The sequence below is a fragment of the Takifugu rubripes genome, chromosome 8 (genome assembly GCF_901000725.2).
Source record: "Takifugu rubripes chromosome 8, fTakRub1.2, whole genome shotgun sequence".
NCBI classification, from domain to species: Eukaryota; Metazoa; Chordata; class Actinopteri; order Tetraodontiformes; family Tetraodontidae; genus Takifugu; species Takifugu rubripes.
Window position 1 is genome coordinate 1193072 of NC_042292.1, and position 14783 is coordinate 1207854.

Genomic DNA, 14783 nt, shown 5'->3' on the forward strand with positions numbered 1-14783 from the left:
AATATGGCAGTTTATTGTTATTATGCCAGGCTGATATGTGCAGTAATGCACATAATTACATTTGCATTATAAAACCTAGATTACATTTAATTCAACCAAAATGTGAATCTGCGTCATCATGTTATATCATCCCAGTATCATAATACAGTCTGTATTTAGATTTGATCATATGAGGCTGTGGGGAATACAAAGGCTTGAATTAAACCTTTCAATCCAGACACAGGCTTCAAAGTGCACAAATACATCATGACATATATGTTTGTGTAGCTAATTATCACCTGTGATGACTCAAAGTGTCTCTGACATTTTATGGTGCCAAATAAAGGGGTGTCACACACTGACAGGATCATTTCTATCATGATTGAAATGCAAATGGCAGAATGCATTCTCATTGATATTCACACACATTACCTGCCATAACTATTAAGACTGGAAATAATGTTCTGCCGTGCACTACCACCAAGGGAAACCACCAATTTTGCTTTGCATTCAGCTTGAGGTGTGTCAAATTTAATGTATGCATTTTATTACAGGCATTTTGAGGCATGTGACCTAATGTGAATTTGATTTTTACCTGTGTAATGTGTCAAGATTTAACACATTTCTTGATTTAGGATGAGTATAATAGAATAGTTAGTGGTGATTTTTATGACTGCAAGTTTTTTCCGCACCCTTCGCAAACTACTAATTGGACAAGGTCTTTGGTGTAGCTGCAATCCGCTCTAATCCAGGAGGTAGCACAGAAATTAGTCTACCAGCCTAACAAACTGCCAAGTAAGCGGACCAAATTAGAACTTGTTATGACAACTGTGTGACTTCTAACTTTAAATGTTACTCATCAATATTTGTCTGTTGTCGTCACCTTTTAAATTTTGTTCTGCAAAGCACAACAGTAGCAAAAATAAAGATTATCGACACATGATAAATGGAAAAGGAAATAAGTTTTAACAAATGGAGTTAGAATGTGGTAGTGACTCCCTTGCTGTAAGCTGCAGAGGCGCTTCTTTTCCATCATGGTATTTGTAGAATAAAGTCATCATCACATTTTGGATGAAGTTGCATCTGCTGTTCTGCAATGGTATTCCCATTCGAAGAATAAACTGTCTGTGTGATACCTTGCAGGGAAATGTGATTGGCAATTGGTTTGGATAATTTGCACATGGAAGTGTAACCCTGGCTCCAGGGTAACTGTTGTAGAAAGTTATATGTGGTGGGGAGAGATGAATTAATAAACACGTATTTCTTTAGCTGTGGTTAAACTTTGATAACATGGATGTGATATTGGTGTTTGGTTGCAAAGCACTGTGGGTTGTATGATGTTCCTTCCTTTCTTTTTTCAACCAACCCTGGAAGGTCTCCATTTGATTGTGTCAGACTGAAACATCTGGAGATTCAAAGTCGTCCTGTGTCGCAACCTTTTCTTATTATTGCTGTGTGAAACCACGAAAAGTCACAACAAACAAGCAAAGGGGCAGTTGTAGCTCAGTCTGTTGGGAACCAAGCTGCAAAGCGACGGGTTCTTGGTTCGATAAAACATGGAAGTTGCAGTAGGGGTTGATGCCAGAAAACCTGCATCAAGATTGTAACAGATCCCCTATCTGACCCACTCAACTCTACCAGCAGTTTATAAATAATGTATTTCTATGCTCTATCTATTCTCTCCTCCCCCTTCTCCTCTCTCCCCCTACAATCAGCAGGAGGTCCCCCTACATGTGCCTGGTCCTGCACAAGGTTTCTTCATGTTAAAGGGCAGTATTTCCTTGCCACTGTTGCTTGTAGGGGGTCAGGCCCTGGGATTCTGGAAAGCTCCTAGAAACAATTTTGATTGTAACAGACGTTATATAAATAAAGATTGATTGATTGATTGACTGTGATGCCCAGGTAGCCCTGAGGAAGGTACCAAACCACAAATGCTCATATAGAGCCCTGTGATGAACTGGCGACTCATCCAGGGGTATACCCTGCTGTCGCCCTTTGTGTACCCTCGCCGTGAAAGAGCTAAAGCAGTTAAAACATGAGAGAACAAACAAGCAAATGAAGACAACTGCAATGGTGCATGCACAACACATCTACAAAACAATCGATAGAAAGTATAACACTTAAAGTGGATCTTAGATTTCTTTGGAAAACCTGAGGAGAGCAGAAAACCTTTGTGGGCCTTGTAGGTCTAGATCAGGGGTCGGCAACCCAAAATGTTGAAAGAGCCATATTTGACCAAAAAAACAAATCTGCATGGAGCCGCAAAAAACATTAAAAGCCTTATATAAGCCTTATTATGAAGGCAACACAGGCTGTAAGTGTCAATATTAGCTACATTAGCCTACTTTCAAAATGATAAACAGGTTAAAATACATAATGAGCATTCATGATTAAATGTTTATTTGCCCTGCAGTACACAACTGCTTTTACTTGGGACCCATTTTTTCTGCCCAAGGACAGAATATCCTTGATTACAAGCCTTAGGCCAGGCTTGGGCATCCCTGAGCTAAGGTTACCACTATTTGTGGAAATGGTCTCCAACCCAGTCTCAAACCCCACAAAAATGAAGTATGAGTGCATGGAAGCAATTTAAAATAAAATCATGTAGAGGAGGAAGCGGCTTCGTCGCTGATTTAATTAATCAACAGTCACTCACTAACTGTGACAGCGGTAGGTCGTCAAACACATTGATAAACAAATGAGAAAAGTTCCAGACGGCGGTCGATAAATTTATGGAATCGCCAAAGCCAATAGCAACGACAGTCAAATTGTGTAAATATTGGAAGCCTTTAGAGGAAACACAGACCTGTCATTGGAGATGTTCTGAAAGTGGAACCTGCACTGGAAGTGGCCCCAAGCTGGTAGTCTGCAGCCAGAACTCTCTCTATGTTTCCTTGTGTTCCAAGTTGATGGAGTCTGAAAACTACTCTCAAGCTTGTCTGGATTCATGCTAATGGCTGTAGAGGTATTGAAGTGAAGCTGTCAGTGTTCTTCTCAGAACCAGCAGCTGTGGAGATGTGATTCTGGTTCTACGATGCCTGACCTCATTTCTCGACGTTGAACCTGTTGGTGACAGAAGGAGGCTGCAAGACCTCAGTTAGTTCGATACAATGATCTTGGCTCAGCATCCTTTCATAAGCAGGTGTTGAAAAAGCTGCGTGCCGTGCTTTTTCCATGATTTCTATCATCTGACACACCATATAGATATGATCTCAGTGAAGGAGTTTATACCCAACGGCACTTCCGGTAGATGTAACCTGGAGCTTGGCGAAAAAACATGCCAAAGGTCAATCAATTGAACTCTGAGTGGCTGCTGTCTGCGTTAGAGAGCTATGATGTTACCTGGTCTTCATGAACATTCCACCTGAGCACAGATGTTGAAGAGCTGTAGCCACCAGTGGAGTAATGTATTTAATCTATGCTGTGAGGATCCATCCTCTCAGTATTTTCGCATCTCTCATGAAAATGTCCAGAAAATGTCATCTTAATTTAAAGGCCTCCAACTAGTTGGCCAACTAATCCAACACTGCTTCATATGTCATGTTGGTTCCACATTTCAGATATGATGACTGTAGGTACGCGTCCACTCATTAAATATGTCCTCTTTCTTAATGCATATGAAAAATACTTTAACAATGATGATGCATAAAGACCCATTTAAACTGTATGTAAATGTTTTGGACCATAACATTGCTATTATGCATCAGCACATACACATTCTTAATGATTTAGGCTCACGTTGTGCCAAAAGAAATGGCTCAACCTATAGCTCGCTTGTTGCTGAACTGCTTGTCTCTCTGGGAAAGTCACCATTTTCCAGAAATAAAGCAAGCTTGGTCAAACACATGGAAAACCGGCTGCAGTAGGGAAAGTGGTCTAGGGTCACACTGTACATGGTAGCAAAGCAAACACCAAGAATAGGTGAATTGGCTCCTCGGAATTGACCTTGAGGGTGAAGGGTTGTTTGGGTCTATATGTTAGCCCTGCAAAGAGGTGGTGACTTGTCTAGGGTGTTGCCTGCCTCTCACCTGAAGACCGCTGGGATAGGATTCATCCCATCCAGATACTTAATAATTTATGAGGATAATAAAACAATATTAGTCTACATACAAAATCTATAATTTTCTACTTAACTGTTTACTTGGTAAGTTATTTATGTTGCTCCTTTTATACCTTGAATGTCACTTGTTACACATGGATATTCGGCTTGGAAAGATTGGCATGTTCTTTGACCAGGTTAACGGAATTGCCCTGATTTATTCATGTGGCGTTGTCATTTATATTTGATTTCAGAAAGGGGTCAGTGCTGGCCAGCGCAAGCTTTTAATTATGAATTTGAATTGCATTACTTGAGTAAGAGGGTAATTAATCAACATTTTTAGACTGAAGCTGTGAGGCGTGAGCTTCCGCTCCACCAAAGCACTCAAGATTAAAAATACAAAAAAGTAATCCAAAAATGTTCTTTGATCTCAGGCGGTGAAATAAAGTGAGAGTGAAGAAATAGCTCCTGGATGGACTTGATGTAAATAGGCCAGTCCCTTATAAGTTATGCATCAAGACTGTAACAGATCCCCTTTCTGTGCTTTTTCAGGTTACCTGACCCAGTATCCCATCAGACATTTTCGGACAGCGCTTCTCCAAAAGCTGCCTGTGTCTGTTCAGGCTCTCAGAATGGGGAGCTCTGGGAAGATACCTTTTTCTGATCAAGGCTCTTTCTGTCAGCTCACAGCCTGAAGAGGAACGTAGAGGATCTCAAGGGAGGCAAAAGGCTGGACTGTAACCAGACGCAGGTTCAGCACAGGAGGAGGATGCTGGCTTTTGGAGGCCCGTTATGGATGTGCGGCTCCATGGCGAAGGCCAAATTCCTGTTCTGGATTGGAGCGGTGTCCCTTTGTGCGGCTGCTGTTCAGGCCCAGCAACACCCTGTCATCACCACTAATTATGGGAAAATACGAGGAGTGAAGGTTACGTTGCCCAATGAGATATTGGGCCCAGTGGAGCAATATTTGGGGATTCCATACGCACTGGCCCCAACTGGAGAGCGGAGGTTCCAGCCACCGGAGCCACCGATGTCCTGGCCGGGCATCAGGAATGCTACTCAGTTTCCTTCGGTGTGTCCTCAGTTCTTGGAGGATCGCTTTTTGCTGAACGACATGCTCCCTGTGTGGTTCACTGCCAACTTGGATACAGTGGTAACGTACGTGCAGGAGCAGAGCGAGGACTGCCTTTACCTAAACATCTATGTCCCAACAGAGGACGGTAAGCCACTTGACTGTCTTTTACATCTCCTTTCTTTTTTCTGTCTCTATAACAGAAAATGGGTTTATGGGTTTATGGTTTTTTTTATGGGTTTTCTTTAATGATTCAATCATTCCATCAGCCCAGAAATTGCCTTTTCATTACATTTATACTTTCCTTTGGAGTAAAAACACTGACATTGAAGGCACAAATGACTGGAGAGTACAGCACGGCTACAGTCAATTTAACTCTCTGATTATTAAATGCCATAATTTGAATTTTTTGGTTTAAATAAACTTAAAATGTCACCATTTACACCAGGCTTTGGACCAAACAGGCTATTTAAAGAGATTCAAGGTATCTACATACATCGGTGACAAGATGTCCAAAGCCAAATACAGCAAATATTCTTCAGTTTCAGCTTGGTAAATGATGTTGCAGTGTGAATCTTGATCTCCCAGGCTCCAACCTTATTGTTTTTCAAATGTAACTGCCATTTTCATTTTGAGTATGCTCAGGTGAACTCAAATAATGTGTTTAATTCTGCATCTTTGTTTTATAAGTATTCATTGTTCAGTCCCTAACAAAGGTTTGCTGAAAAGGGAAGAAAGCCAGAGCTCTTTTAGTCCTTGTGGCCTTTTGCCGCCATTGTCCGATGGAACGCTAAAAACCAGAAGGAGGCAGCAAGGTCCTAGTCTCACACTATATCTCAGAGTGAATCTCATTCACAATGTTTTCCCCATGTTTGTGACAAAGTGAGCACTTATGGTTTCAAGTACGTGTGACACTTGGCCCAAAAGGAGCACTTTAGTCAAAGAGGTCCAATAGCAGCAGCAACAACAATGGCCACCTACAGGCACACGGAGTGTCTGGAGGTCAGAGGAGAGCAGGCTGGCTCTTTTTAGAAGCAGCGCTGCTGACAGTCTCAGCAAAGATATGGAAGCACATTACCACATGTGTCTGCTTGAGGTCCTTGACAGTTTTGTGCTAAATTTAGTCTGAGCTCTCGAGCACATGATTAAAACATGCAGGATTTTTCTTTCCCTCTCCAAATGAGTCTGCCTCCTACAAAGGTTGTGTTCATTCAAAAGGGAATAAACAGTACATTTACAGAAACGTTAATAAAAATACATTTCATTTTGTGATTTAGATACTAGCATTTTTAATAATATACTTTTAGCTCCTGTCACACAGTCAGAAACAACAACACTTGTTTCCTCCTCTCTCTCTTCTCACCTTCTTTCCCCTCCACAGCTCTGCAGTTAGTTGGCCGTTGCACTCGTACTAGGTAGTTTAGGACTGGTAGTATAAGGTAGTATTTGGATTTACACAGGTCTGAAGCGCATTGTGGGTTGATTGTGTCTCAGTTGTCTTTTTGGATAAAACAAACAAACAAAAAAAGCAACCAAAAAACATACTGGTCGTAAATCCCATCCTTTTATGTTAAATTGAACCGAAATTAAAAACAAAATACCACAGAAAACCACTATAATGATTGATTTTAAGCCTTTGCAGTCAACACGTTAACGCTTGAACAACTTAATCTTATCACTTTGAGGGTTTTTAAGGTTAATTTGATTCTGAATGTTAAAATTATTATCTTTTTTCCAAATCCTCCTACTTTTGAATTTTACACCTTCCATCTATGTTATATTGAAAGCAGCTAAAATCCACATTTGCCAATGCTGTACATGATAAACAACCACAGCTGAACAAGAGGAAAATCATTACACTGTTAATTCCAATACAAGCACATTTAAATGCAATTTGGGGGCATTTTTTTTGTCCGTTTTTGTTAGTTTTGGAAACCTGACTAGAAATCTTCAGTTCCATGTTATACAATATGATGTTATGAAGATTATTAAATGCATACATGTGCAATTGAAGCCTAGGACATTTAACAGTTAGCTCCATGTTATGGTTTATTAATAAGAAAAGAAACTTCAACTATCAATTTTGTCCAACTAGTTTATATTCATTTTACAGCTGTATTTATACACCGTGATATTATCTAGACGTGATAAGATATAGGAAGCAGAACTCAACAAAAATAAAACATTCTTTCAAAATCAATGAGGAGTAAATAATTAGGCATTAACTGAGACATATAAGTTAGGGATTGGAATTTTTCCAAGCATTTCCAAATATGCTAGTAACTGCTCATCATGATTACTTTGGTATTAACTTTTTAGCCATAGCTTTCTGAAAGGTTTTCACCAGATCAGCTTTTTCTGAAATGTGATCCAGTACACTAGTATAGATAGCCTTTGTTGCTAAACTCTTTTTGATTGATTTTTCTTTTTAAAGTGTGAGAAGCGTTTGGAGATTAGACGAAATCTTTCTGAAAGCACATCAGAGTGTAAAACAGGCCAAAGCACAGCAATGAAGGCAGAACACAAAAGATTAGGTGACTTATGCCACTGGAAAATAAAGTTTCTGTGTACAAAGGATGTAAACAGAGAAACACAGGGATAAATGAATTGAAAAAAAAGCTCAGCGGGAAGTGACGTGTTTATCCCTGGTCGAGCTCCTCTTGCTGCCCATCATCTTTATATCCCATGAGCTGGCCTTTTCGGAAATCTGAATGTAATGTCAAAATATCCTGCCAGGCGAGGATCAGGAAGGGATTTATAGTTTTAACTGTATCTCAAGTTGGCTGACAGATTAAGCGATGCCTGTTCTTTGTCATCCAAGTTGAAGTCAAAAGAGGAAATCCACCCCAGCCTGCACCAAGCATGCTCTGATCGCTGCATTGTCAGAAGCCTTTCAGATTTCCTGCTGACTATATTAGCTGAGCAGACAAGGTGCAGGCTGTCTCAAGATGAAATGCCCGAGAGCTCTTTTCATTTGGGAGGAAAAGAGGATGAAATGTGAAGGCTGAGAATAAGAGTCTATTTAGGAGTGTGTATGAAATGAATATTAAGGCAATAAAATGGGTTTTATCTGCCTCTGCTGTACCTGCAGACTAACTGGAGAGGTGGCATCCAGCTATAAATTAGTCATAATTATGATTATAAATTAATCCGGGTGACAGCGGCTGCCTCGGTGCATTTTTCTTTCTTTTAACTGCAGGTATTTCATGTAGCAGTTTTGTTTTACTGCTCAACTCAAATGTAAAACCCATTCTGGCATTAAAGCGGCTTGTTACCTCCCCTTGCCCTTCCACAGAATCAAACAACAGCTTAATGTTGGAGCAGCAGCCGCGTTTTATTCCAAGCTCCCAACCCGAAAAAAGACATTATTCAGCTTTTTGAGCAAGCGAGAGCTTAAATTTAAATAGCTACTCTTTGCACATGAAGGGACAGAGATAAAATGAGGCATACCAAGGCAAACAGAGAGAAAGAAAGAATAGCTGCAGGCCTAAGACTATATTTCCTCTGCCACTGCAGTTTAGTTTTATTTACTTGCATCTTAGCACCAGATGCATCTACTGGTTATGTAATTTTGGGAGATGCTGAGTCAGCTCTCTATTCAGTGCTGTCTTGCAGTGGAAATTTACATTACCGGTATATTCAACCACAACCTCAGCTTTTCTTTCTCATTTCCCCTCATTTCTACCAGTGATCATCAATCTGATAGAGATAATTTTTGCAATAGTAATTGTTATTATTATTATTATTCACTACTTGACTGTAAATGCAATGCTGAATCTTTTGTTGGAGCCTGAAACAACTAAAACATAGTTTAAGATTTCCAAATACCTTAACAAATGCAATATTTTATGGTACTTACTCCTGTTCAGTGGTTCAGATTAAAGTAAAAGGTAAAAACAACATCCCTTTCAGTGCTGGAACAGGGGCATGTTGGGTATTATTGAAATAGAAAATTCTGGTTTACAAATGGAAGATTGTCTGGCAGAGATTTAGAGAGGAGTTTCTTCCTTCAGCGAGGTCTGTTCTGACTGTTATAACTGCGCCTAGAGAGTGCACATTCAGCTCAAAGCCATTTGCATCCCCTTCAACAAAACAGTGTTTGATGTTAAAGAGGTAATACTGTCCCACATCGTACTGTTAAGTAATCAGATTATCACTCATTGTCTGCTGGAAGATCATTTTTAGACTCTCATTTCTGCCACCAATGCCTATTTAGGGTAAGATTTCTTCAGTTTTGTGTCATCACACAGTCCCACTGCATTAAATCGCGAAAGACAAGCTTAGAAGTCATTTAAAGTTCAGGGCCAACTTTATACTTTGGCTAGCAGAGAGATTTGTTTTTGTGCAAATCATCAGTAGTCATGTAATAGAAGTCGCTGCTCTGTGAATGTTCTACCACCAGCTCTGAATACCAGAATTTGTCTCTGTGAAAATGTGAAAAGCTGTAGCTGAGGACACAAAAACCTAATTACAAATGTTATTGTTTGCTAAAGTCACTCATTGGTTATGATTTATTCTGTAAGGCACGTTTATATGCGGTTTTCAAACAAATCGGTTTTCTTTTCCAACAGCCACCCATACTCTTTGAGACCAATCATCACTTCCTGGTATCTGTAGACTTGTATGTTGTTCCCTCCAGGTATTTATTGTGCTCTCACAAGCATAAAATTATCTGGATTGAGGTTGTTAGTGTGACACACAGCTACAGACAGTTGATCTTTGTGCAGACATTAACAAGCCTCCCAAAAAGAACGAGATGAATCAGAGGAAATTTAAAACATGCTATAATGGTTTCTGATTCTTCTAAAAATGGGAGAGCACACAATGCCTTTTCTTACAAAATGGCATCCGTTTAAATAGAGCAGCTTTTAGAAAGTGCTTCAATCTTTTTATACTCTTTTTGGTGACTTTTCAGAGCTGACTTTGCCACAGAACGGCTCTCTTCTCTGCTTCTCCTACACATGACAGAGTAAAAAAGAATGCGACATGTCGTAGTGGGGAGGCGATGGCTGTGCCATAAAAGAGACGAGTCATTTGATGTCTGTAATCTTCGGAAATGCATCACTTGGCTTTTGTCTTTGATGTTATGAAGGTGTCAGACGTTGAAACGGATCAGCACAGAAAGAAATTCATACGCTTTTCCCCTTCCAGTGCCTTCTCCTTCTCTTGATGGACTCACGATCACAACACTCCAACGCTAGTGCCGCTCCCCAAATAAAAGTACTTTAAACACTGTGATGCTTTAAAGGGTTCACACTTCACACAATATCATTAATGTTCTACCCCCAGCCACAGTAAAGAATCACCAAATACACCAGTACTGCATAAATACAACTTCAAATCCATGAAACATATATAATGAAATACACATGATTTATATGAAGTTAACTAATAAAACATATGCAGAAAGACAGCAAGTTCTATTGATGGAAACTTGGCTGGACCCAGTTGGATCCAGTCATGATTATAATGACATTATTATACAATGACTGTATAATGATGACAAACTGATGTCAACATCCACCTTAAGTAACAATACTCCATGACCCTTATCAATTCATCAATAGGATTTGTTCTAATGTGGTCAAGCCATGTTCCTCTCCTTGAGCATGTTGATCAAATGTGCGGTGTTAGTCCAGTTGGTTGGATTCTGGCTGCCACGGTCCTCTTATCAGATTCATGCATTTGTGTAATGACAGTTTGAATAAGCCCTCGACCTTCACTGCAGAGAGAAAGCCCTTCCATTTATGGGGGGATTGGGAGACATTAACAGAGCTACTTCAGGGATTTTTTTCACATGCTGGTATATCAACAAGTATTCAATTTCATTGAGGTCATATAATAAATATACAAAAATAGAGGTCAGTGTAGTTTGAATTAGAATAACATGTCTTGGATTTCCATCTCACAAGCAGGTGCTAAGTGCTCGGCCCCAGATTGGTGAGGAACAAGTATTCTAATATCTACCAGCTGATTTGCATGCAAACATCAACAAGGGACATGGCCAGTTGAGCAGTCAGCACAGAAGGGATCCCTCAGCTTAAAGGGGATATCGGTCATCACCCCTAAAGAAATGCAGCAACAGATTTGAATTATGGGTTCTGAAGGAGTCTTATCTTCATCCTCCTTTCCATTTCTGGCATGTTTTACTTGAATCTTTGTCCTCCAGACCAAAGCTTTGTGGAGAGGTTGAAGGAATCAAAGATTTAAATGATATCAGCTATACTTTTCACCAAAGCTTGATCCTTTTTTAATAGTTTCATTACGTCATCCAGCTCTCTGTCGGCTTAAACAGTGCTGAGATTTTTGGATGGAGTTTCTTTCTAAAAGATTCTCGTCACAGGTTTTTAAATTAAAACTTATTAATGAATTCAATCTGATTTTATGTCTCTTTTCCAGTGAGGTAAATGAAAATTAATAAATCCTGAAATTCTGCAATTATCAGTCCCACATTTGACTGGTTGGGCAGTAAATGATCTATGACAGTGACTCCACCTCTGTCTCTCCCAATAGCTTTTATTTAAGGGGATGTGTCACTGGTTAAATGTGTGCTAATGGCTCCCCAGTGTCCCCCTTTTACTACTCACAGCACAAATTAAAGCTTTGTGTACTGTAAGCGAAGAGTGTTAACGTTTTGACCTCCCTATTGATCTGAAGATTGAAGACCCAACTGAAGATAGATATTAGATGGAGCTCTTCTTCTACTTCTTCCTATTGTTATTACTAAAGGCACCATCAGACCATCCTCATATCAGATGCTGATCTGTACACAACCCAGGATGCGACACAAGTGTAAGAGTCGATTGTGTGTGTGTGTGTGTGTTTGGGCTACTCGGACATGGCTCTAGTTAGTGCTTGTGGAGCTTGCTCTCTCTCCAATCTGCCATTCTGGCAGCACCACCTGCTCAGACCTATTACAGCGACTGCTGATACATGATGAAAACAGCCAATAATACCGTTTGATGAATGTAGGATTTAATAGAATATGTAGCAACATGGTCTAAACATTGTTTAGAATTGGTAAAATAAGTAAAAAGCTTCATCTCAGGGTGTGCGCATATAATTAAATGATAATCTTTTTTAAAGACTGTATAACAGATAAATGCAAAGAAAGCCTTGTGGAGCTTGACTGGTGTGAGCCAGGCCAAACAGATGGTTTCACACAGATGGTCACAGTGGACCCCGTAGTTGCACCCTGCCCTGCTGCCCGGCCCCACTGACCCACACAGTTTCTGTGAAGCAGCTTCTGCATAGTCTTCCTTTACCCAGCAGGATGGTCCCACAGATGAGTCTGGTAATACTCATAGGGTCTCCCTTTTAAATGGAAGTTTCTTTCTTGCCACATCTGCTTATTTGCGGATCAGACTGGGCTTTTGTAAAGTGCCTAGAGATCGGAACAGACACTATAAATAAAGATAAACTGAACTGGAGACAATTGGGCACACTGAAAAAAAAATGGCGAAGCTTGTGGCACATCAAAGGAATGATATACTGGTTCAGCCTGCAGGTCTGAGTGTTGCCAGGTCATGGACGTATGGTCCAAACTGTTGGAATGTCTTCCAAACTGCAATTACAGTGTAGAAACAGCATTTGAAAAACTTCACTGTGGTATTTATTGATCTGTGTTTCCATTGTGAAAAGTTGGAGGAGTACCAAAATAATCCTACCCACTTTTCACTTTCTTTTGGAATCACACAATTGTGGTATTTACACTGAGGAAGAAGCATCACCAGCATCTGTAATCAGAAATGGGACTGTGGGTGTAACAAAATGAACCAACATCTGTCTACTGTGGCAAGTTTAGGAAGACAAATATGCAGAAGCAACAGTATGTAACTACATATAAAAACAGAAATCATCACTCATTAGTCAGTCTAAACATTTAAAGCTTAATTGCTTCAGCATTTTGATTGATCTCTTGTAAGAAATTGACTATAATATACAATGACATGCTTTTAGAGTTTCTCATATATCATACTAATCGCTGTGTTTTGTAACGTTTATAGCAGAAGGATATTGATACTGATGTGGATCATCGATACAGATGCTAGCGTGCTGCTACATCGGTCCTGGTGCCAAAGCAAAACTGTGGGGGGTGCGGGGGCTGTGGGTTTTGGGAAGGCCTACAAAGCCACAATGTGCAGCATGGAAGCATGCTGCATTTTTTTGGTTTGCCCTCAGTTTGAAAAGGGAGAGTTTGAAGACAGGTTGTAAGAAATCTTCATAACCATTATTTGTTGTGTGGCTGGTTCACTAGCTGCAGGGTAGCATGGCTACTGTTGGAGCGTTTGCCATCCAGTACCCACCTGATGTAACTGTTCCTCCTTCTCACGCCAGACCTTTAATCAAAATACACTGTTTAAATTTCTCCCCTTATTCTACTTTTTTCCTCAACACCAGGAGGCCACACAAACAAGGCACAAGGCGCTGATTTCAACAATAGTGATGGTGACAGTGACAAAGGTATTTTTTAAAAACATTTTTTGGTCTATAAGATAAAAAGCCTGAGATTTTTGCATGACTATAAAGCTCTTCAGCCAGTTTTATTTGACCTGCCCCTCTGTTTTTTTATCCTCATAAACCTTTTTTCTTTTGGAGTCACACACAGTTTTGTCAGGCGGCGGCGTCTAAACAGGAAGGAGATCCCCCTAAAACTTTTTTTCAAATCCAATTTCAGCTCTGCATGCCGTTTGCTCCTCTGGTGAATTACAATTGTAAAACAATCACAACCCTCTTCTTCTTCTTCATTTGCTTTTTTTCCCCTCCTTTTGCTCGGTGAAGCATGAACACTAACCCGTGTTGTTTTGACAAGGGAAATTTGTTCATCAGTGGCGCTGGGAACAACTGCCACATTTTTTCCCATCCCTGCATGATAGAAATCTTACTGATGCCATCTTTAAAACTCCTGTTGGGAGATCAGTGGGGGCTGACAGATGACTGCGAAAAAGAAATGGGAGATTTTTAAGGGTGCCATTTGTTTTCTTGTGGGCAGCTGTCCAGTGAAAGCTGTGACGTACAGTATCATTGGATGGTTTAATGGCTGTCACTCTATAGAAGTTGGTTTTTGACATGATCTGCACTGAGAACTCTTCAGCATGTTTTGAGACAGCTTGTAAAGAAAAAACAATAATAAAATAAAATCTGTATCCAATATAAAAGAACTGATGTGTGTGGGTCCCGTCTGCCTCAAATCTGTTCAAGATGGACCAAAAATGGGTAATTAAGGTTACATTAAATAGATTTTATATTAATACATCCTTGCAACATTTTATCTTCTCAGTTGCTCTGTCTTAATCCTGCCCTTATTTATCACTACTCTGGTGTGTCTTAATTAAAGTAATTTTAATGTGCTGCCTTTTTTTCACAAATAATTTTAAATTTTGGACTATTGCCTTTGTGTTTGAGCCAGCACTATTTTGTGTCAAAAAGACTACCTTCTAAGTGCTGCTGGGACAAGTATGGCCTATTATTGCCCTATTTGTTCATAATTGTCAAATCAGAGAAGGGAATTTTCACCATTCTTTTGGGCTGCAGAAGAAGGATGGTGTTCAACTATCAGCCTCATATGAACATGTGACGCAAACATCAGGTAAATGGCCCAAAGCACATATCTGAAAGGTACTGAATGGAGGGTTTCCAAGCAAAACCATGTGATTAGCTCTAAAAATCTGTCTCAACCAGGCAGGATGAGGA

At 40.0% G+C, this 14783-nt stretch overlaps 1 protein-coding gene across 4 annotated transcripts in view; it reads left to right on the forward strand.

The window, feature by feature from the left end:
• The window catches only part of nlgn4xa (neuroligin 4 X-linked a), a 62684-nt gene that overhangs the window by 4495 nt on the left and 43406 nt on the right, over positions 1 to 14783 (forward strand). Inside the window, exons 2-3 of one of the 4 annotated variants that reach the window (XM_029839515.1) lie at positions 4571 to 5238; positions 13491 to 13553. The exons of 1 other annotated variant lie outside the window; for it this stretch is intronic. In XM_029839515.1, the coding sequence (XP_029695375.1) occupies positions 4788 to 5238; positions 13491 to 13553 (514 nt within the window). In that variant the 5' untranslated portion in view covers positions 4571 to 4787. 4 annotated transcript variants of the gene reach the window in all.